Source organism: Cibotium barometz, chromosome 48 (assembly GCF_041138505.1).
Source record: "Cibotium barometz isolate CiBa-2024 chromosome 48, ASM4113850v1, whole genome shotgun sequence".
In the NCBI taxonomy this organism is placed as follows: Eukaryota; Viridiplantae; Streptophyta; class Polypodiopsida; order Cyatheales; family Cibotiaceae; genus Cibotium; species Cibotium barometz.
Genome location: NC_141093.1, coordinates 15,901,731 through 15,924,152, shown reverse-complemented (window position 1 = coordinate 15,924,152; position 22,422 = coordinate 15,901,731). Strand labels below are relative to the sequence as shown.

The 22,422-nt window shown below is 47.4% G+C and overlaps 1 protein-coding gene across 1 annotated transcript in view; it reads left to right on the top strand.

Annotated features, from left to right (window-relative positions):
- Window positions 1–303: 303 nt before the first annotated feature.
- The window catches only part of LOC147610871 (uncharacterized), a 66,014-nt gene continuing 43,895 nt past the window's right edge, over window positions 304–22,422 (top strand). The window contains exon 1 of the mRNA XM_086785511.1: window positions 304–849. Within this exon, the coding sequence (XP_086641637.1) occupies window positions 741–849 (109 nt within the window). The 5' untranslated portion in view covers window positions 304–740. The remainder of the gene's footprint in view (window positions 850–22,422) is intronic.

The following is a 22,422-nucleotide window of genomic DNA, read 5'->3' as shown; positions in this document are numbered from 1 at the left end:
TCATGATTACTTTTTGCTTGACTACGTTGCAAGCATCACAATGGATTCTAGGATCGTTGGAGTATCATTAACATTTCTTATGAGTTTCAAAAACTCCAAACATTGTTTTTGGATATCAAACAATACATTTATTGATATAAGCTTCAAGTCCATTCAAGTTTGCCCATCTTTGCAAACCTTGACCAATTGTTTTTAAAGAAAGCTTTATTATTATAAGGTCCAATGATTACTAAGCTTAGAAGTTTACTTATCGTTATGAGATTCGTAATCATTAACCACCTTAGCAAAGGTCTTTATTGTATTATATCACTAATTAAGTTTGCCCACTATTATAACACTAAGTAGGTATGTTCACCACCTAATCAAAGCTTAGCCTCACTAAGTAAGTACTTGATCATTAAGTATGCTCACACTGATCCGCTAATCATGGCTTAGATTAAGAACAATATTTTCAGAGATCGTCCAGCTTTGGATCTTGACATTTTTGGCCGATTGCAACCTACGAACGCCATTTTTCGGGGGATTGGCATAGACAGGATGGTACAGAAGGCAAAGTGACCGCATCAAAGCCACGGCGGGGTTTTCTTTGTTGGAAAAAAACACACACACACACACACGCAAAGAAGAATAGACGCGGTCTTCTGCATACACAGAGAGTGGATGATCGGCAGGTTGAATGAGCAATTCGATGTTATTGGGCTCGCAAGCACAAGAAGCAGAAACAGGCAAAGAAGAAGAGGATGACGAGGAGGCGGAAGATGGAGAGAGTGCAGGACCTTGTGGAGGAGGCCAACAGGCGCACCATCCTCTGGGTCATCTTCGTCGCGGGCTTAGCTTACTTGCTCTCATGTAAGCTTACCCCAGATCTCTTCTCTCTCAGTTGCCTCTCTTTCATTATCTTTTCGGTCAATTTGGACCCATTTCTTAGTGTTGAAAAGTTCTTCAATCAGAAACTTGGAGGAGTCCTATTTAAGGGTCAGATGATTCTTGAAATTTTTTACAAGATTAGTTAGCTTCTTATCAACCCTAAGCTAGTGGGTTCTTACCCAAAACCAGGATCCTGTTTATGTCTCGGATGAATATCTGTTGCAATTCAAAGCCTTTTAGGGTATTGTATTTATTTTGTGATAAACAACGTCGCATCCAACAGCGGCAGTCGCGACCCAGCGGGAGTTCACGGGGCTGCAGCCAGAAAGGCTTGAACTCAGACAGCACCCACCTAGAGATTCAAATCCCTTAACAACTGGGCTACACGGCCACAGATGCAACTCAAGCTATCCTTAACAGTGTAACCACGCTTACCGAAACAAAGAAACTTCTTAGTACATATGTTTACAAATAAAGTTTAGATGTAATCCAGTACGCAAACAACAAAACTCATCTGGTACAAAAACAAGAACACAGACTACAATACTGCTGAGCAGTTCCAGCTGTCTGCTTAGACCCACCTGTGCTGTAGAGATTGAGCAAAGGATGCTGGAGGCTGAACAGAAACTTTTACGTTCTGGAGTATGATATTTTTGGCAATCAACTATGCTGATTAGAAGATAGTTGAATGAGGGAGGTGGGTGTGCTTAAAGGCTGCCATAAAGAGAAAGAGTTGCATAGGATGGCGGCAGGAGCTGGGCCACGTTGCAGTTAGCTGACCAGTGTTTAGGTAATGTTCTGAGGTCTTGCTGGCCTTGGTGCTGCAGCCTGCTTGTCTGCTGTGGCATTGAACTTCTGAGGCTGTTACTTGTCCTCTTTAAATTGGGGCTCACAATGCTACACCCGAGCATAGAGGCACGGCTACAGTCTCAAGCGCAGAGTACTCTGCTTGGGAGGAGTTGATCTTGGCACTTAGGCGACGGGACCATTGGCATCTGCCAGAGTTTGGGCGCAGCCTCAGGAGCCTGTGCTTCTCGCGGTCCAATGAGGAGCACTGGCCCCAAGCTCTCTCGACTTGATAGATTCTATGTGGATGAGTGGGCTTGCGATCCGCGAGGACATGATTGTGGCATCTTGGCAGGCACCACTTTCTCAGATCATGCTTTGGTTATTCTGTCCTTGGAAGACCCTTGGAGGCAGGACAGGCATAGGAGGCTAGGAGCACCAAGATTCTAGACAGCCTCATACAGGACCCTGAGATTTGACGTAGGATAGAGCAAATATGGGAGGGACTGGATTTTATCGCAGGTTCTGCCGCGCGCACCTTGGCCTTGGCAAGAACAATAGCTTTTTGTAGGAGGCAGCACAGAGTAGATTGGAGGATTTCGTGATCAAGAGAGGAGCATTCAGAGGGGTCTTTCTTCTCTTCAGCATCTTCTCAGTAGTTTCTTTGATCAAACTAGAAGTTACCAAAGAACCATGCATAGCACTGAATAGAGAGCCGCCGAATACGCCAGCTACACCCAACATGCATCTTCAGGAGAGTTCCCCCCGACAGCCTGTGGATTGAGAGTCAGCTTGCTGGCGCTCGTATAGAGATCACATCCATTGAGGAGAGAAGGGTAGAGTACAGATACCATGCCAAAGCTTCCTTCTAGACCTAGGCCGGAGATAGAGTCACTGTGGACTTCTTTGAGATTGCAAGCCCCTATAGGCGGAGAGATGGTATTCGCAGGTTGTGTAGCTATGATGGAGCTATCCTTTCTGACCTCCCCCTATGTGAGAGCCATTGCCACGGATTTTTTCAAATCCCTCCTCACGGTTGCCCCATTGTGCCCCATTATCCTCACAGGTGGTGGACATGCGTGAGAGGGTCTCGCGGCACACGAGAGAGGTGGTTCCCCCCGCTCTCTAGACCTTCTTATTGACTTCCTAGGGGCAAATGCCCGGGGGTGGACGGGCTTCCAGTTTCTTTCTTTCTTCGCCACTGGGATCTCATGGAAGGCGGCTTTCAAGCAGCCTTCAATGAGATTATGACTACAGGCGCCATGCCAGAGAGGCTTTCAGAGGGTTTGATTCACTTGATTCCTAAGGAGGGTGGTGACAGATTGGAGATCCAACAGTGGAGACCTATCCCCCTCCTCAGGACCGCTTACAAGATTTTGGCCAAGGCCATCAGTGAGAGACTTCAGCCTTTCCTCCCTGACTTGATCCATGACACTCAGACAGGTTTTGTTCAGGATCGGAGCATTCTGGACAACATCTTCACTTTCTAGGAGGTGACAACTTCGGCTAGGATGCGGCAGCAGGACCTCATTGTGCTCCTTCTAGACTTTGAGAATGGTAGAGTTGATTGGAGTTTTCTGGAGGGCACGATGTACCGGATGGGATTTCCAGATGCCAATGCACTCTTCTAGGCTATAAAGCTGGCCGACTGTAGCAATTAATTGCTACCTGACTTGCTTTATGTGATAAATGATGGAATAATGGTCATAATGCTAGAAAATATGGAATAATTTTGAATATTATTCTAATGCTTCTGCAATGATGTATATGCATTGGGATGAATGCTATGCAAATGCAGAATGCTTTCTAATGCAAACCCGAAGGTTTCTAGTGACTCTACATGCATGAATGATTCCCTCCAAGTGAGTTAAGGGACTTGATTGACTGACTGACACTCTAAGGCTGAGGAATGACCTACGTAGCTCGTGCCTGACGTATCCTGGACCGAGGATTACAATGGGGCCACGACATACAACAATATCATATCCTAAAGGATCCTGCTGCTGTACAATGAAGCATTGATGATGAGCCATCTTGTCACCATGCACTACAGTGCAGAGTGCATGTGACATTCCAGTGGAGTGGATTTGTGGTATTTCAGGCCTCTACTTAGCCTCTCACAGGTGGGTTCTCATTAAGGGAGCCCGAGGTGACAGATTTTCCCTTTCTCGCTCGGTCGAGTAGGGCTGTCCGTTGGCACCATACCTCTTCCTATTTGTCGCCGCTGAGGCCATGAGCAGTTTTCTCTCAGCTCAAGAGATGGGGCTCCAGGGATTGCGTCTCCCCATCTTTACTCGGGAGGAGCTTGTGGACTCAGAGTTCCAGACGACACATCAGTATACAGATCTGGAGATGTGGGGAATCTTCAGAGATTCCCAGAGGCGATTGAAATCTTTTGCAACACATCAAGAGCGCATATTAATTGTCACAAGTCATGTGGTTTTTGGGTAGGCTCCATACCGGCCCCGACTTGGCATCCAGTTGAGGCTTTCTAGTGGATCCCGAGGGGCACTCTAGTCCGCTATCTGGGATGCCAGGTGGGCATTGATATCTCCTCGGAGCAACAGCTCACCCTCTTCTTCTGAGCATTCGGAAGAAACTTTTGTACTGGAGTTCTGCGAGGCTCTCCTTAGCTGGCCGAGTGGTGGTGGCGAACCAGGTCCTTCTTGCCACCATGTGGTACATTACTTCTTGTTGGGCCTTCTCCGGAGCATGCATTGGTCAGGTACAACAGTTGATCCGGAACTTCTTGTGGGCCAGTAGCGATGGGAGGCTTGCCTGGGCCAAGGTGGCTTGGAGAGTGATTATTCAGCCGTGACGCAGAGGGGGCCTAGACATCATTGACTTCGCCATTCAGAGCGGCGCCCTGCTGGGCAAGTTGATTGTTCGAGGACTTCTTACAGGTGGTGAGTCTTGGAAGGACTTCCTCTTGGCCCGGATCTCAGCCTGTACTCCAAGCCTGGGGGGCCCTTGGCAGCAGAGAACCATATGGATCTTCATAGTGATGCTGGCCCGTGGCTTTAGCCCAACTTTTGAGGACAGATTTGCAGCCAGCCTACTCCGAGTTTGGGATCATCACCTCAGGCCGGCCCTTCCGGTAGCCTCAAAGGAGCGTCTTCAGCAGCCCTTGATCTAGAACCCCCTGATCCGTTTACCCAGTGGCCACATGTTGGGGGTCCGACTTCATGTATCATGGGGAGCATTGAGCATAGGACCTACCAGGTCCCTTGGAGATTGGATTGCATTCAGACAACTTCCTCCGGAGGCTCAGGAGAGAGGCATGGCTAGGATTCGGGGTAGAGACAGACTGAGCCTCGACATCGACTTTGCTATTCCCCAAGAGTGGTTGACCCCTATCCTAGACCTGACCCGCCCGCAATGGTGGCTGGGCGTGTCTACTAGGCATGATATTCTCTTGGTAGTCCATGGCGCGGATGAGAGTTGTGCTTTGCTCACTTTTTCTATTGGGCCCCATCGCAAATTAGAGAGATCAGAGCCCCCTCTGGATGACTTCAGTGGCTGCACCTTACAGAGGGTGAGGGTGATCGAATTTCAGGCACATGAGTGGCACATTGACCCCTCACTGGCCAATGTTGCAAGGGAGAGACTCTGGCGGCTATGCATTTGGGAGAGCTGGTCCCTCACATGCCTCCAGTGGGACCCGGGGGTGGTGCGATGCAGTTGATAGGGAGGAGATGCTGGGTACCCCTTTCTTTGCATACACTGCACGATGATCCAGATGCCCGAGGTCGAGGGCACCCCGGCAGCAGCAACACACTGGTAGTCACAAGGCCTCTCACAGTGTTTTCTTAGATTTTTGGAAGAGGCTTTAGGACAGCTTTTGGCCTCGAAAGATCACCCTCTTTCGTTGGCTACTGGCACACATGAGTTTGGCGGTTGGCACGTGGTTGGCCATAGGTGGTCGACGAACAGCTTGCTCGAGGTGCGGCCACCCTCGGGAGTCTCAGAGACATTGTCTTTGGTATTGCCCGAAGGCTCACCAGGTTTGCCAGTGGATTCTTTGCATTTTCACGATGGATAGGACCTCAACCCGTATCATTTCATGGGGCACTGTCGCTTGGGCCATTGAGGTCATGGCTTATGAGGAGGAAGGTGGGGGAATAGCCCTTCAGGTCTCTCACCTTTGCACTATGGCAAGACTAGTCGTAAAAGTTGCCTCACAATTTTTGGATGGAAGCTATAACGTGTGCAACTCATGTGTTGAACAGGTATCCAACAAAAGTTTTGAAAACCATAACACCATTTGAGGCTTGGTATAGCCGAAAGCCAATAGTGGATTATATGCGTACATTTGGGTGTTTGGCATATGCACATGTGCCAGAACAACTCTGAACAAAGCTAGATGACAAAGCAATGAAATGCATTTTTGTGGGCTACAGCAACGAGAGCAAAGGATACCGTCTTTATAATCCAACAACACGAAGGATTTTTGTCAGTAGAGATGTGGTATTTGCTGAAAATTCAGAACAGCCCATGTACAGCTTGTATAAAAGTAATGATACAGGCATACAGGACATGTTTGATGGACTATTACCCATTGCAATTAGGGGGGATTCAGATCAGCCAGCCCCTACACAAGAAAATCTTCATGTAGAACATGTGGAACAGCCAGCCATTCAGCCCCCTTCTATGGAAGAAGTGGAAGATCTTTTCAGGGAAGAGCAAACAGCCATAGACACAGCCAAGTCAGTGCCAAGATGGTTGCTGAAAACGTTGCAAGAAAGCAAACTTGCAGCTCCACTCACAAGTAGAACAAGGGCTAGTTCCAGCCATGCATTAGAGATAGGGACATCATCTTCTACTCGGAGACACATCAGGCCCCCGGCAACACATTACCGAGTGGCGGAATACAGATGGGAGACAACTTGTAGACAGGAGGCCCGTTCGAAGCATGGTGGTCGCAGATCTGGAGGAGTTGCAGTTCTTTTTAGAGAGGAGCTTCAGCCACTCATCCATGTTATGCGCCGTGATGAGAGCGCGAGGTACATGTGAGTCAGAGTGAGGGCAGATGAGGGTAGACCCCTATACATTGCTATATGTTACTTTCCACCCAGCACATCTCATTATGTAGCGCCCAAGGGGCAATCTCCATATATGATTCTAGATGAGGACATTTGGGAGTTCTCCAGGGAGGGAGATGTTATCATACTTGGGGACTTTAATGCTCGAACGGCTCAGTACCAGACCTCCTTCTTTGACACTTCGGAGGAGATGTTGAGAGAGATAGATGTGGAGGAGATGTGTTTGACCCGGAGATCACAGGATGAGGTGGAGTGTACTGAGTATGGGAGATACCTCTTGGAGATTGGGACCACACAGACAGGGGGCCAGCACAGTGGATTATGTTCTAGCCTCGCCAACCTTCATCCCGAGTATCTTGGATTTTGCGATTGGCCCCAGGCCCATCGGAGTTACGGTGGATCATGCACTTCTCTCCTTTACGGTGGATTTCCACTACAGTACCCGCCAAGTTGGGCAGTCCTCCTATCACCCGAGATATACCTTCTGTAGAGAGACTGATGGTGGAGTATACACCGCAGAGATCTACAGCTTGTTGAGTGCAGAGGATCCACAGAGGCCATTAGCAGAGCTCACACAGATCCTGACAGAGGCTTTACATACAGCTGCAGCGACGGCCTTCCCACACACGCAGCCCACAGTACGACCACGTCCTGGGAGCATGCCCCAGAATAGTTGGTATGACGATGACTGTAGGGAGCTCAGAGCCCGGCTACAGAGAGAGGTGGCCACAGGTGTTACTACATATAGACAGTCACACATCATCTTCCGATCCCTCATTCGGCGGAAGAAGAGAGCATTCTTAGCTCGGCTGGAGAGAGACATCTATCAGTTGTTTTTGAGTCAGGATTCTGGGGAGGCCTGGAGATTGCTTAGAGAGCACCCCCCGCCTCCGGCCATTACCACTCCAGATACATGGGGCGAGTATGCAGCCTCCCTCTACACAGTACCATGGCAGCCACCACTACCGAACCCTCCAGAGCCTTGTCCACCCACTTCTATCTTCTTCACAGCAGAGATGGTGAGGAGGGCCATCAACAGATTGCATACAGGGAGGGCACAGGATCATGAGGGTATTGTAGCCAAGTCTGGAGACCTGAGCCTGCCGACTAACTACCGCACCATTATGATTGGTCACTCGCTGGCCAAGCTATATGCCTCTATTCTTGAGCAGGAGTTGAGCAGATGGGCAGAGAGACAAGGGGTCCGAGCTCAGGGACAGGCCGGTTTCAGGAGGAGATTCTCTATTTTGGATCATATCTTTATCCTCAGGGCTATCATTGAGGAGGGCAGAGCACATGGGAGGAGGATCTACTGTGGCTTTGTGGATTTCCACAAGGCCTTTGACACAGTGCCCAGAGCTAGACTGATGCGCAGGCTGCAAGACTTGGGGGTTCCATGTGAGCTCATTCGGGGTATTATGGCACTTTATGAGACAATAGTTAGGCAGGTGCGGACTTCAGAGGGTCTCTCCCAGCCAGTACACTCCACTATAGGGGTGAAACAGGGCTGCCCGCTCTCTTCGACTCTATTTGGACTATACATTGATGAGATCTCTGATTATATTGGGACACGAGGGGACAGAGGAGCCCAGTTGGCTGGCACTTGGATACCTCTGCTCTTATATGCTGATGATATTGTGCTTATAGCAGACTCACCAGAGGGTATGCAGAGGCACTTGGATACTTTACATGCTTATGCACAGGACAGTGGGTTCTCAGTTAACCTTGGTAAGACCAAGGTTATGGTGTTTAACACTACAGCTCAGTGGGTTTGGAGATCAGCGCCTATTTTCACATATGGGTAGGAGACAGTGGAGTATGTTGACTCATACACATATCTTGGAGTGGTGTTCACTGGGCCCACATTTTCCATGAGGGGGGCAGCAGAGGCTAGATTGACTAGAGGATATGCAACACTAGGAGGTCTAGAGAGGATGTGCTCACAGGTACAGTTTCAGGAGCCACGCACTAAGTTGTGGCTTTTTGACACGCTGGTCACATCGGCTATGCTATATGGAGTACAGATCTGGGGGCCTAGCCTAGATCGTCACAGTCAATCGGGACGCACATACGATGGATGGAGATCGATGGAGAGATCACTTGTGTCCATGATCTCCAGGATGATTCGGGCTAAGGCCTCGGTACCCCATGAGATTATTAGAGCCGAGATGGGAGCACCACCGATCGTAGTCGAGGCTCTTGCCAGATCAGTGTCCTTCATTCATAGCACCTGGGAGCTTCCCCGACACCGGTATGCACGACTTGCTTTAGAGTCCTCTCATCAGCTAGCCATGGAGGGAGGCACTTCATGTTGGTATGCGTAGATAGCATCCTGGTTTGACCTCCACGGGTTCAGTTTAGACAGACTTCCACCCTTCCAGTACTCTCTAGAGGCACCCTCTCTCACCTTGACACATTCTGAGATTATTAGAGTCATCAGACAGGACCTCATTCAGTTGGACACTAGGAGGACATGGCTAGAGCCCTCACAGGAGTTGGGGACGAAGATGGCTTTCTATAGAGACCATCTTCTTCGCACCACTGAGGATGGCTTTATACTTAGACCGAGCTACATGGATACCCATCTGTCTCATGGATTGAGGTGCGCCATTGGGCAGATCCGCACCTCTTCACATCAGTTAGAGATAGAGACAGGCAGATTTAGAGGCATACCTCTAGGGGACAGGATTTGTCAGATTTGTTGGATAGAGCCAGAGACGGAGGAGCACTACATCTGTCGCTGCACAGCATATTATGAGATTCGAGGGCGCTACCATTGCCTTTTCAGAGAGGGATTTGGACCACTGGCTAGAGTCATGGACTATTGTGATCAGCGATGCTTGGGTTTTTATCTCCTGGAGATCCGTAGGCTCAGAGAGTCCATAATTAGGAGCAGACCCCCGAGTCCCGACTGGCAGGGAGTCCACACAGAGACAGATTACTGACTTCTTTAGAGTGACTACCCGGGAGGACATGTTGGGTTTTATGCTGTGTATGCACCCAGAGGAGTGCTAGTGATCATCAGTAGATTACTGGGGCACTTTTTACTTCAGTTAGTGGAGGTTTTTTCCCCCAGTTTAGCTTAGTTTCACTTATAACAGTTTATAAGTGTTTTGGTCCACCCGGCACACTTTATGGCCGGACATGTGAACACATCTTTTAGGTCACTTCATTATGTGGCTATTGTACTTCACATTATCATACTGAATACAACAAGAGTTGTGTTCTCTCTCTCTGCTCTCTACGTTTGTGTTTGCAGTACCTCCAAACCCTAACCCTAACAGCTGAAAGCCTTCATTTGGTATCAGAGCAACCAGGTTGGCGTGCCCTTGCCCTGCCCATACTGTTCCACACCACCATCCGTACAGGCCATCTTCATTAGCTTCGCCTGCAACTGCTCGTACAGCTTCGCCTGCAACTGCCCGTACCTTGCAACTGTCCGTACAAGCTCGCCGACAGCTACACAGCACCGTACAGGCTACTGTCTTGCTCCGTACACTGTGCCTGTCCGTACTGTTCCACACCAGTGCAGACAGTGCCGTCAACCTCCGTACACACCTGCGCAGACAGTCGTACAGCTGTCCGTACAAGCGACCTGCACCTGCATCATTCCGTACAGGCGAACTGCTGCGTACCTGTTCAGTACCAGTCGCGACTGTACCTGCTGCGCATATTTGAAGTCAACAGTCGACTGCAGCTTCCGTACCTATTTCCGTACAGCACCACGACTGCAGCTTCCGTACCTACTTTCGTACAGCACCACGACTGCAGCTATTGTGTACCTGCACAGTACAGTCGACTGTACTTGTTCCTTACAGGACACCAGAACCTGTTCCGTACAGTTGTGGTAAGCTTTACAAGTTTTGAAATTTGGGCATTTTTCTCTGTGAAAATCTTCTGGCAGATACAAGCAGATTTTCTTGCAAAGAAATCTCTACAGGTTTCTTGCAAGGTTTTGGGTGCAGTAACTTTGGGCATTTTGGCACTGTGTAAGCCATTTGTGCTGCTCTACTCAGTCAGTGGTGCATTGTTTTGCACATTCAGAGGATTGAGTGTGCAAGCATATTTGGGTTAGCTGTATTCAGTGGAATACAGTTGCTTTCAGGGTTCTTGCTGTTGGGTTTTTTGATACACAGGTACAACATTGTGCGTTGGCATAATGGCAAATGAGTTTATGCTGAGAAATGTGCTCGTGGCAAAAGGTCTTTGGGATTTTGTTAGTGGTGATGAACCACGTCCAGGTCCATTGGCTCCAGACACTCCTCCCCAAGGGGGTGCTCGTGGACGAGGACAACAGGTACAGGCACCAGGTCAGCCATTGCCTGTTCAAAGAACAAATGCTTAGAAGACATGGGATGCCAGAGATGCACAAGCCTTGTCACTCATTGCATTGTCAGTACAGAGGTCTATTATACCTCATATTCGTTCAGCTGGCTCTTCACGGAATGCATGGGTGACTTTGGAGCAGATGTATGCTGCTCGTAATGAGGCTTGAATCTCGTTTTTGAAGAGAGAGCTGGAAAATCAGAAAATGCATGAAGGAGATGATATGTCTAGCCACTTAAACAAGCTGCAGGATTTGAGAGAGCAACTCATCAATGTGGATGAGATTATTCCTGAGACACAGCTTGTGTCCACCATCTTGCACTCTTTGCCAAGATCTTACTTGGCTTTTCATACCTCTTTGAACCTCAGCATGAGGAATGCTGTTGAACCCCTTAAGTATCAGGAACTTGTTGCTCTCTTGCTACAAGAAGAGCAAATCAGGAAGAATATGAATATGAACACAAGTGCTGAACAAGCATTTACTACAGGTCAAAAAGGGAAAGGCAAATCTCAGCCAAAGAGTTTAAATCAGAATTCAGGTGATGGTGGTTCATCTCAGGATACCAAGAAAGGTGATGGACAGCCCAAGAAGAAGGGCAAATGTCATTACTGTAAGAAGCCAGGTCACTACATCACAGAGTGTAGAAAGAGGATTGCCAAAGAGAAGGCAAAGGAATCTGGCATGTCTGTAAATGATGCCTCTAAAGCTCCTCCAGAGACTGCTTCTTTTGTTGAGGACATGGATTACTGTTTCTATACATGCAGCTATGATGCCTCTTGGTCTTCACAGGCACTCAGTATGACAGAGCATGCATGTACTTGGTATTTTGATAGTGGTGCTTCAAAGCATATCACATCTCGTAGGGATTTGTTTTGTCACGTTGGCCCTGTCCCTGTTGGCAAAACTGTTCAGCGTGCCAACAATGCTTCATATCCAGTTCGTGGCATTGGGGAGATTCAGCTCACAGCCATTGATGGCTCTATCTTCGCCTTACAGATGCCTTATATGTACCAGGGATAAAGAAGAATTTGTTGTCCATTTCTTCTTTAGCACACTGTGGTATGCAAGTCCACTTTGATGATGACAAATGCATGGTCAGAGACAAAGCTAATGCTTTGACCTTGATGCTTACTGGTACATTATGTCATGGACTTTATCAGTTGGATGCATTTCAGCCAGTGGATCAGTCTGCTTATAATGCATTCACTCTTACTCCAGCTATGGTTGATGCGGAGTTATGGCATGCTCGCATGGGGCATGTAAATTTTGGTAGTCTTATGCTTATGCAGCGACATAACATGTTTACAGACCTACCTCTTATGGAGAAGCCTCCAGATCACATTTGTGAAGGATGTATTTTGGGAAAAATGCATCGGTTTTCCTTCCCAGGTGATCAGGCTCTACGAGCAACTGCAAAGTTGCAGCTTATACACAGTGATCTTTGTGGTCCCATGCAGACGAAGTCATTAGGAGGTTGCTTCTATTTTGCTACATTTATTGATGACTTCTCTCGTATATGCTGGGTCTATCCTTTGACACAGAAATCACAGGTATATGATGCATTTTTAGCCTTTGTAGCACTTGCTGAAACAGAGTCAGGATGCAAGGTTAAGACTCTCCGTTCTGACCGAGGGGGAGAATATATGTCACACATGTTGAATTCCTTTCTTGAGAGTAGAGGTATAAAACATCAGTATACTACTCCTTATACTCCACAGCGGAATGGGGTTGCAGAAAGGAAGAATCGGTCACTCATGGAGATGGCCAGATGTATGCTAAAGGCAAAGAAGCTACCACACATCTTTTGGGTGGAAGCTGTTGTGTGCTTGTCATTTTTTGAATCGATGTCCCACAAAGGCATTGGTTTCCATTACTCCTTTTGAGGCTTGGCATAGCCGCAAGCCTTCGGTATCACATTTTCGTACTTTTGGGTGTCTTGCATATGCACACATACCCAAAGAGTTGAGGAGGAAGTTGGATGATAAAGCCACAAAATGCATTTTTGTTGGGTATAGCCGTGAGAGCAAGGGCTACCGGTTATATGACCCACTATCCAGGAAGATATTCACTAGTCGGGATGTGATTTTTGATGAAAAATCAGAAATATCCATGGCTGGTTATGATGCAAATCAGGCTGAAAATGATGTGTTTGAAGGTCTACTACCTATGGAGTTTCATTCCACAGTTGGTGATCCAACTCATGAGGGTACAGGACAGCCAGCAAATCATGAAGGTGGTGCAGAAATTCAGCAGCAAATTGAGCCAGAAGCTGAACCAAATATGGGGCAGCAGGCACCACAGGTCAGACACATACCTAGATGGTATTTGAGGACATTATAGGACAGCCATCTAGAGGGTCCTCTTGCTGGTCGTACTCGTAGGGAGACACGGACCAATGAGCATGCACACATCATGGATTTGAATATGGTTATGGCAGCCAGTTTACAGGATGATGATGAGCCTGATTCATTTGTGGATGCACGAGACAATGTGCATTGGAACAAAGCCATGCAGGATGAGCTTGATTCTATTAAAAGGAATCAAACATGGGATTTGGTTGATCTGCCCAAAGGCAAGAAAGCCATTGGTACTAAGTGGGTCTATAAGTTGAAAAGACATGCAGATGGACCCATTGACAGGTACAAAGCCCGTCTAGTTGCAAAGGGCTATGCACAGAAAAAGGGCATTGATTATGAGGAGACATCTCTCTCTCTCTCTCTCTCTCTCATTTCGGTGTGAGCTTCTCCATCCTGCACCCAACCCTAATGTGCAGGTTTGTGTGTGTGTCAGTGTGTGAGTCCAACACCAACAGCAGCTGTATTTGGTTGATATGCTGTTGGCATGGCACGATAACTAGATAGCTACCCTCAAACACCAGATGGCAGCCTTGCCCTCGACTCATGGGACTCTGGACTTCAACTTGACAACCACTTGCAACTATTGGGAGCGTAATCACTAGAAAGTTTGGTATCCTAGGTTCACACTTAATTGTAACGGAAGCCTTGGACACATTCTTTTGAATGAAGAATGTATACGTCTCCCAATCTATTAGGGTTGTGGAACCAACGGATGATGAGTATTACGTCATCTCCAACAAGTGGAGTGACCATAAAATCACGCACAAATTCCATGCCTTGAATGACCACCTTGGCACAACGGGCTTCAAATTTGATGCTCGCGCTCATACATGTGTGAAATCCCTTAACTTTTCGTTCCACAAGTGGCACGGGCCTACCAAGCAGCTTGCTCCACAATCACGTCATGTGTGATGCGACTCTTAAAGAGTATAACCACGTGTTGGCCACCAATGTAGCCAAAAAAACTTAAGCAACTCATTGTGGTCATACTCATGGTCTTGGTTCCCCTTTTACAATTGTCACTATTTGGCCACCCAAGTGGTCCACCCTTGCTTTCTCACTGTGTATGCATTGGACTGGCATCCATGGCTGTTGGTTTATGCTTATGCTTGGGATTGCCGCCTATCATGTGATACTGTGGACATGATCTTTCTTTGGGACTTGATTTGTCTTCATGCCCAGAATGTCATGTTTGGGATTAGATGTTTTGGTCGGAATATCTGGTGGGCGTGTGCATGTGCCTGAAATATCTGGTGGATGTGTGCATGTGTGTACATGCCTGGAAACACCTGGAGGATTGGGTTTTCGCTGGGACTTATGCCTGTGTGTACATGCTCGGAAACACGTGGAGGATTCCGCTAGGTCTGGTTCCTCATTTACTTGCTTGGAAACATCCCTTGGGTATAGTCTCATGAATGGGAATTGTCCATACCAATGTTGCATTGCATAGCATCTTTATGTGCTTGCCTGCAAATTGAATTTGCATGCTGCTTTCATGCTTGCATAACTAATGTGTAGTTTTGGGTAAGTGGATGCCCGCTTGTGAACTGTATGTGTGAAACTCTTGCTGACATGGTTATGTTGCATTTGGACAGGTGGCAAGTATTGGCCAAATTGCATTAATTTATCTCTTAGGACTTGGTGTTAATTTATAAGAGAGTGCATTCACACTTTAATAAGTTTTGGGTGACCAAAACTCACTTATAAATTATGACCAGCCCCGTGTACACAGTCGTTGAAGCCCTGCGGCAGTCAGAACTCAATGTCCAGGTGTCCAAAGTAAGTATCCAACCATGTGTCACCTCCACCTTGCACCCCTTTGCACTTACCTTTTGTGGATGGACACCTTTCTTCCTTCTCTCCTCCCTTCTCAAAGTGGGCACCTACTTCAAGAGGGCTAGATGGTTGTATTTTATGCACCTTAACTCTCCCAACTCCATATCCAAGCTTGCTGCTAGAGTGTTTCTCAAGCATCCAAGGTTGTTTCCGGGTCATATTCTTCCTCCTACACACTCCCAATGGCTCAAATTCAGCAAAACAATTCAGCCCATTGAGCTTTCCGTCCTCTCAAATCATTCGCATCACCCACATACTTGATTGACTGATCATCAGTCAATACCACAAACTTGGAGCCATATAAATAATGTCTCCAAACCTTGAGAGCGTGAATCACAGCATAAAGCTCCTTCTCAAGGGTTGGCCAACGAGATTGAGTGTCGTCTAGCTTTTTACTTTCAAAAGCAACAGGTCTACCATCTTGAAATAGAGCAGTCCCGATGGCATAGTCACTGGCATCAGTTTCAAGAACATAAGGCCGACTAGGATCGGGTAATGCTAAGATAGGTGCTTCCTTGACTTTATCTTTCAAAAGTCTGAAGGCCATATCCAGATCGATATTCCAAGTGATAGGTTGATTTGACTTACGTCCACGACCTTTCAACAAGTCGGTCATCGGTAGTGTGAGTGAGAGTACTCCCGCACAGATTTCCGAAGAAAAACAACAAAACCGAGAAAAGAACGAAGTTGTTTCACCGTTCGTATAGGTCAGGCCAGAACCTTCTGAACTCGGTCATAGTCAATGCTCAATCCATCTCTAATGATCTTGTGTCCCCAGTAAATGATGTCTGTCATGAAAAACTCACATTTACTTAATTTAGCATATAGTCGATTCTGTCTTATAATAGTTAAGACAATCGTGAGGTGTCTAACGTGATCCTCAAGAGTACGACTATATATCAAAATATCATCCAGGAACACAACCACAAATTTTTCCAAATGTTCAAAAAAAAGATCTTTCATCATCTGCTGAAAAGTGGCTGGAGCATTGGTTAATCCAAAAGGTAATATGAGAAACTCGTAATGGCCATATCTAGTTCAGAAGGCGGTTCTTTCGACATGCCTTTCATAAATACGTATCTGGTGATAGCCAGTACGTAAATCTATCTTCGTGAAATATTTCGCTTCTGCTAACCGGTCAATCAGGTCATCTAATCTAGGGAGAGGATAACAGTTCTTAATTGTCAGCTTGTTCAATCTCTTGTAATCTATACACATTCTTCAGGTGGTGTTCTTCTTTCTCCTAAGCAACACAGGTGCACCCCAAGGTGATTTACTTGGACGGATCTGGCCCATCCTCAAATAATCTTCGAGTTGTTTGGCCAACTCATCTTCCTTAGCTTGGCTCATCCTGTAAGGTGGAATACTAACAGGGTGAGCACCTGGGATCAGGTTAATGCGATGATCTATTGCCCTTTCAGGTGGTAAGCCCGATGGCAGTTCCTTAGGAAATACATCTTGAAACGAATCAAGTATCTCTTGTAATTCTTTGCTTTCAAATACACTTAATTCATTGACATCCATAGAAGGTATGAGAAATAAAGAAAGTGGAATCAATACACAATGGAAAGCAGTATATAAAGAAGAATCCATTATATTACCAAAATCAAGTGTATTTACAAGAGGTCCCTGAGAGGGATGTATACAATCACCTAAGATACTATATTGGGTGTTCTTATGTTTAAAAGAAAAAATATGACTAGACCAATCTATCTGGACTTGAAGAGTCTTAAACCGCTCAATCCCTAATAACAAGTCTACATGTTCTAGGTGCATAATATAGCATTCCAGAGTATCTTTGTAGTCCTGAATCCGGATCAGTAGCATCTCCACCTTTCGATCCCATACTTGCTGACCCGCAGGTAGGCGTACCTTATAGGTATGATCGCTGGGTGTTGTGTCTGAAAGAGTGCACAGAGCGGAAGCAGAGTGGCACTAGAATGTGCTGAACAGAGAGTGCAAGAGAGAAAGAGATATGGAGCAAACTATGCTGAATATACTGAACCAAAACAGTCCCAAGCAAGAGACAGTGATAGTCTCATAAGTGAGGGAGCAAATAACTACAAGACTCTATGAAAAATGAGAGGCCAGCACCCACTATTTATAGTGGGGAAGAGCTGGCCGACTGGAGCATGGAAACAGGCCGACTGGAGCTGTTGGACATGGCTCCCTAGAAAAAATGCCAGAAAGGCTGGGAAAAATCCCAGAAAAATACTAAAAAAGGGGTGGCCAGCCCACAAACAAGGGCCATGCAAAAGGGGACCAAATGGGCACCATACAGAGCAGAAACTGGGGATGAAAGTGCTAACACCCCCTCTCAGCACCAGATGCTGAACAAACTCCGAGAATCCGAAGATGAGGAGCCAAGGAAGCCTGAGAAACCGGCTTGGTGAACAAATCTGCAGCATTCTCCGCGGAAGGACAATACTCCAAACGCAAATCTCCAGCAAGAACCCGTTCACGAACATAGTGATACTGAATCTCAATGTGTTTCGTACGAGCATGAAACACAGGGTTCTTGGCGATGGCGATGCAACTCTGATTGTCACACCAAAGAAGAGTAGATCCGGTAGGAGGACAGCCAAGCTCCTCCAATAATCTCCGCAACCATATCGCCTCACATGCAGCATAGCAAACTGCACGGTACTCCGCCTCGGTAGAGGAAAGCGCCACAGTAGGCTGCTTTTTACTGCTCCAAGAAATGGCTCCAGACCCAAGTGAGAAAACACAACCAGTGGTCGAACGCCGTGTATCTGGATCTCCAGCCCAGTCTGAGTCAGACCATCCAACAAGAGTGCGTCCTTGGCCATAAAAGATGCCAAAATCCAGAGTGCCACGTAAGTACCGAAGAACTCTGAGAGCACACCGCCAATGCTGCTGACGGGGTTTGGATGAGAAGGAACTCAATAAACTGACTGCGAAGCATATGTCCAATCGGGAGTAGGTCAACCATACCAAACAACCGACGAGAACCCGATACTGGCCCTGATCAGTCCCTGGAGAAGCATCAAGTGAAGAAAGCTTCTCACCAATATCCAAAGGAGAAGATACTGGTTTGCACCCAGTCATCTGAAATCTGTCGAGAATCTCCCGAGTGTACTTCTGCTGAGAGAAGAAAATGCCCCTCGAGGTCTGCCAAATCTCAAAGCCAAGAAAATAGTGCAAGAGGCCCAGATCCGTCATCTCAAACTCTGTCTCCAAAGCATCCATAACAGAACGGATCCGCACAGAATAAGAACCTGTAAAGATGAGGTCATCAACATAGACCACAATGATAACAATCAACCCCCTCTCAAGGAGGATATAAAGGTTCGAATCTGCATGAGAGCGGCGCAGGCCGAGCTTCTGAAAGAACTCATCAATCCGCTGGTACCAAGCTCGCGGAGCCTGCTTTAGACCATATAAAGCCTTCTTCAGCCGGTACACATGATCCTGTTTGCCCGGAACAACAAATCCTGGCGGCTGATCAACATAAACCTCCTGTGTAAGCTCTCCATTCAAGAAAGCCGACTTGACGTCCATCTGGAAAACGGGCCATCTATGATGTCCTGCAAGTGCAAGAACGGTGCGAATGGTAGTCATTCGGGCCGTTGGAGCGAAAGTCTCATCGAAGTCGACACCGGGGCGCTGAGCATAACCCTTGGCAACCAACCTCGCCTTGTGCTTGTCCAAGCTGCCATCAGCTCGGAACTTTGATTTGAAAATCCAACGCACACCAATCACCTTACGCTGCATAGGCCGAGGCACCAAAATCCAAGTGCCATTCCGTTCGATAGCATCCAGCTCTGTCTGCATAGCATGACGCCAAGACTCATGTGAAAGAGCCTCGTCTACAGAAGTGGGATCAGAAGGACCATTAATGATTGTAGACATAAGAGCATAATTAACAAACATGTTGCCCTCATGAATTTGTTTCCCTGTAACTCTGGAAGAACGCCGAAGAGAACCAGGCGGAGGAGCAGAAGGAAGCTCACGTAACCCAGAGTCACGAACTGTCTGATAATACCAACCAGGTACAGATCTGCTCGAACTCGCCGGAGGAGGAGCAGGGTCATCATCATCTGACTGGGAATCCTCAGCTGGAGGTGTGACAGTAACAGCGGGAGCAGGAGGAGGAGTAGGAGGAGGAGAAGGAGGTGCAGGAAGAAGAAGCTCACCACCCCCCTCTGAAGATGTAGGAGTCTCGTCGAACACCACATCACGGCTCACAACAACTTTACCGGCTTGAGGATCATAAAGACGATATGCCTTGGACACAGTGCTGTATCCGAGAAAAGTCATGCGCTGAGACTTCGAGTCCAACTTGGAGCGGTGCTCCTTAGGCACATGAACATACGCCGTACATCCAAATATCCGTAAATGAACAACGGAGGGCTTCTCACCATGGAAAGCCTCATATGGAGTTTTGTCGGGAAGAGCAGCAGTAGGAGACCTATTCTGAATGTAGACAGCAGTGGAAGCCGCCTCAGCCCAGAAACGTCGAGGTAATGAAGAATGCTCAAGCATAGCACGGGCCATCTCCATAATGGTCCTATTCTTCCTCTCGGCAACTCCATTCTGAGATGGAGTATATGCTGTAGTAAGCTGTCTCCGAATGCCATGTGTCTTGCAATATTGCTGAAACTCCTGGGATGTAAACTCACCCCCTCCATCGGTCCTGAGAGCCTTGACCGAGTGACCGGTCTCTTTTTCCACCTCGGCTTTCCAATCACAGAAGTGATGAAAAGTCTCATCCTTGGTCTTCAGAAAGAAAACCCAAGTATATCTGGTAAAATCATCCACCATCACGAGCATGTACAACGCCTTACTCAAAGACGCGGTACTCATAGGACCACATAAGTCTGCATGAATGAGAGCAAGTGATGTCGAAGATCTGTGTGTCGCCTCCTTCGGAAAGGCGGCTCGGTGCTGCTTCCCCTGTAAACAAGAGGAACAAGGAGAAGACGGAGCCTTGATGGTTGGTAATCCATCAACCAACCCATCCTTCGAAGCTCGCTGCAGAAGCTGATAGCTCAAATGGCCAAACCGAGCATGCCAAAGAGCAGAAGAAGCACCAGAAGAAAGCAGAGCGGTCAGTTTGTAGAGACCACTATCTTGGACTCCCTGAGCCAAGATGCTACCAGTCGCTTTATCACGAATGGTAATCTCATAACGGGAAAAAATCACCTCCGCACCCTGAGCTGTAAGAGCACTCACTGACAAAAGGTTAAAAGCCAAATCTGGAATATACAGAACGTCAGAGAAGTACCTCTTGTCCTCTTCAGAACGGAAGATGGGGATAGTGCCATGACCATGCACTGGCACAGAAGAAGAATCACCCAGAGTGATCTCGCCTGATCTGGCAGTAAAGTCCTCGAACCAATCTCGATGGGGTGTCATATGAGCAGTAGCACCGCTATCAACAATCCAAGACCGTGACTGAGAAGTCACAAGAGCAAGTATACGCCGAGTACCTGCTAAGAGAAGAATTCCATCATCCTTCTTGGGTTGAGACACCGCCGTTGAGGAAGTGTTCTTTGCTGCTTCATCACGCTTCTTCTTGTGACATTGGGGTGACTTGTGACCCTTCTTGCCACAATAATGACATTCAATGTCCTTATTCTTTGAAGGTTTGTTGTCTTTATCCTTATCGGAATCCTTGGAGTTCTTGTCAGAACCCCCTTTACCTTTCTTTTGTTGAGACTTCCCTTTATCTCGTGCTGCCAAAGCTCCATCAGGGCCACCGGAGGTGCCAGTCCGCTCCTCAAAGCGAGACTCTATCTGCATAATGGAGGGGAGTACTTCCTCCCAAGTAACTGGAACAGGACGAGGAGAAGAAACCAAAGACTGAAAGTATGCATCAAACCTCTCTGGAAGTTTGGAGAGCAGCCGAATAGCCATATCCTCTGTGGAGATGTCCTTGCCACAAACAGCAAGCTCGTCCCGGAGATCTTTCATCTTCGAGATGAAAGCGGATAAAGATGGAAACGCAGAAACTGATAAGTTCATAAGTTGCTTTTCCAATGCCAAAATCCGACCCGGAGACTTAATCTCATAGAGATCTGCAAAAGCCTTCCAAACTTCATGTGCAGCATCAGCTGTACGCACATGAGAGAGAACAGCATCCTGACAGTTCAACATCAGGAAGGAGTAAACACGTCGATCATTCGACTGCCAAATATCAATATGTGCCTGAGTCACACCACCGGAAGCAAGGGTGGGAGGGGTGGCATTGGCTGGTGTAACAAGCCAATCCCAGAGATCCACGCCACGCAAGGCCGATTTCACCTTCACCTTCCATAGGGTGTAGTTGGAACCATCCAACTTGGCAGACTCTGCAAACATATGAAGAGAAGTGGGAGCAGCCATCACAAGAGCTTGGGCTCAATCTCAAGAAATGCACAATCTCTGAAGAAAAGGTGTCCTCCACAGGTACCAAGAGTGCCACCAAAGCCTGCAACACCACAAGCCCCCTCTGCAAAGGGAAAGAACCACTGGAGAGGAAAACGCAGCAATGTAGAAGTGCTGTCCTGTAGAAAACAGGCCGCCTGCAGTCCAATCTCCAAGTGGGCAATGAAACGCTGATCTCCAAGAGCCAGACGGCTGAATCGGTGAAGCCAATCTGAAGAAAAAACGACCAGCAGAGTGCTGTCCAGAAAACGCAGCAGCAAAAGCTATGGATCTGGAAGAAAACGCAGAGGAGAAGGTGCTGAAAACAGGGCTGAATCTGGGGCAGCAGAAAGGTTGCTAAACCTAGAGCGATGATACCATGAAAGAGTGCACAGAGCGGAAGCAGAGTGGCACTAGAATGTGCTGAACAGAGAGTGCAAGAGAGAAAGAGATATGGAGCAAACTATGCTGAATATACTGAACCAAAACAGTCCCAAGCAAGAGACAGTGATAGTCTCATAAGTGAGGGAGCAAATAACTACAAGACTCTATGAAAAATGAGAGGCCAGCACCCACTATTTATAGTGGGGAAGAGCTGGCCGACTGGAGCATGGAAACAGGCCGACTGGAGCTGTTGGACATGGCTCCCTAGAAAAAATGCCAGAAAGGCTGGGAAAAATCCCAGAAAAATACTAAAAAAGGGGTGGCCAGCCCACAAACAAGGGCCATGCAAAAGGGGACCAAATGGGCACCATACAGAGCAGAAACTGGGGATGAAAGTGCTAACATGTCAAGACCCAATTTCTGCACAAGTTTATAATTAACAAAGTTGTGTGAG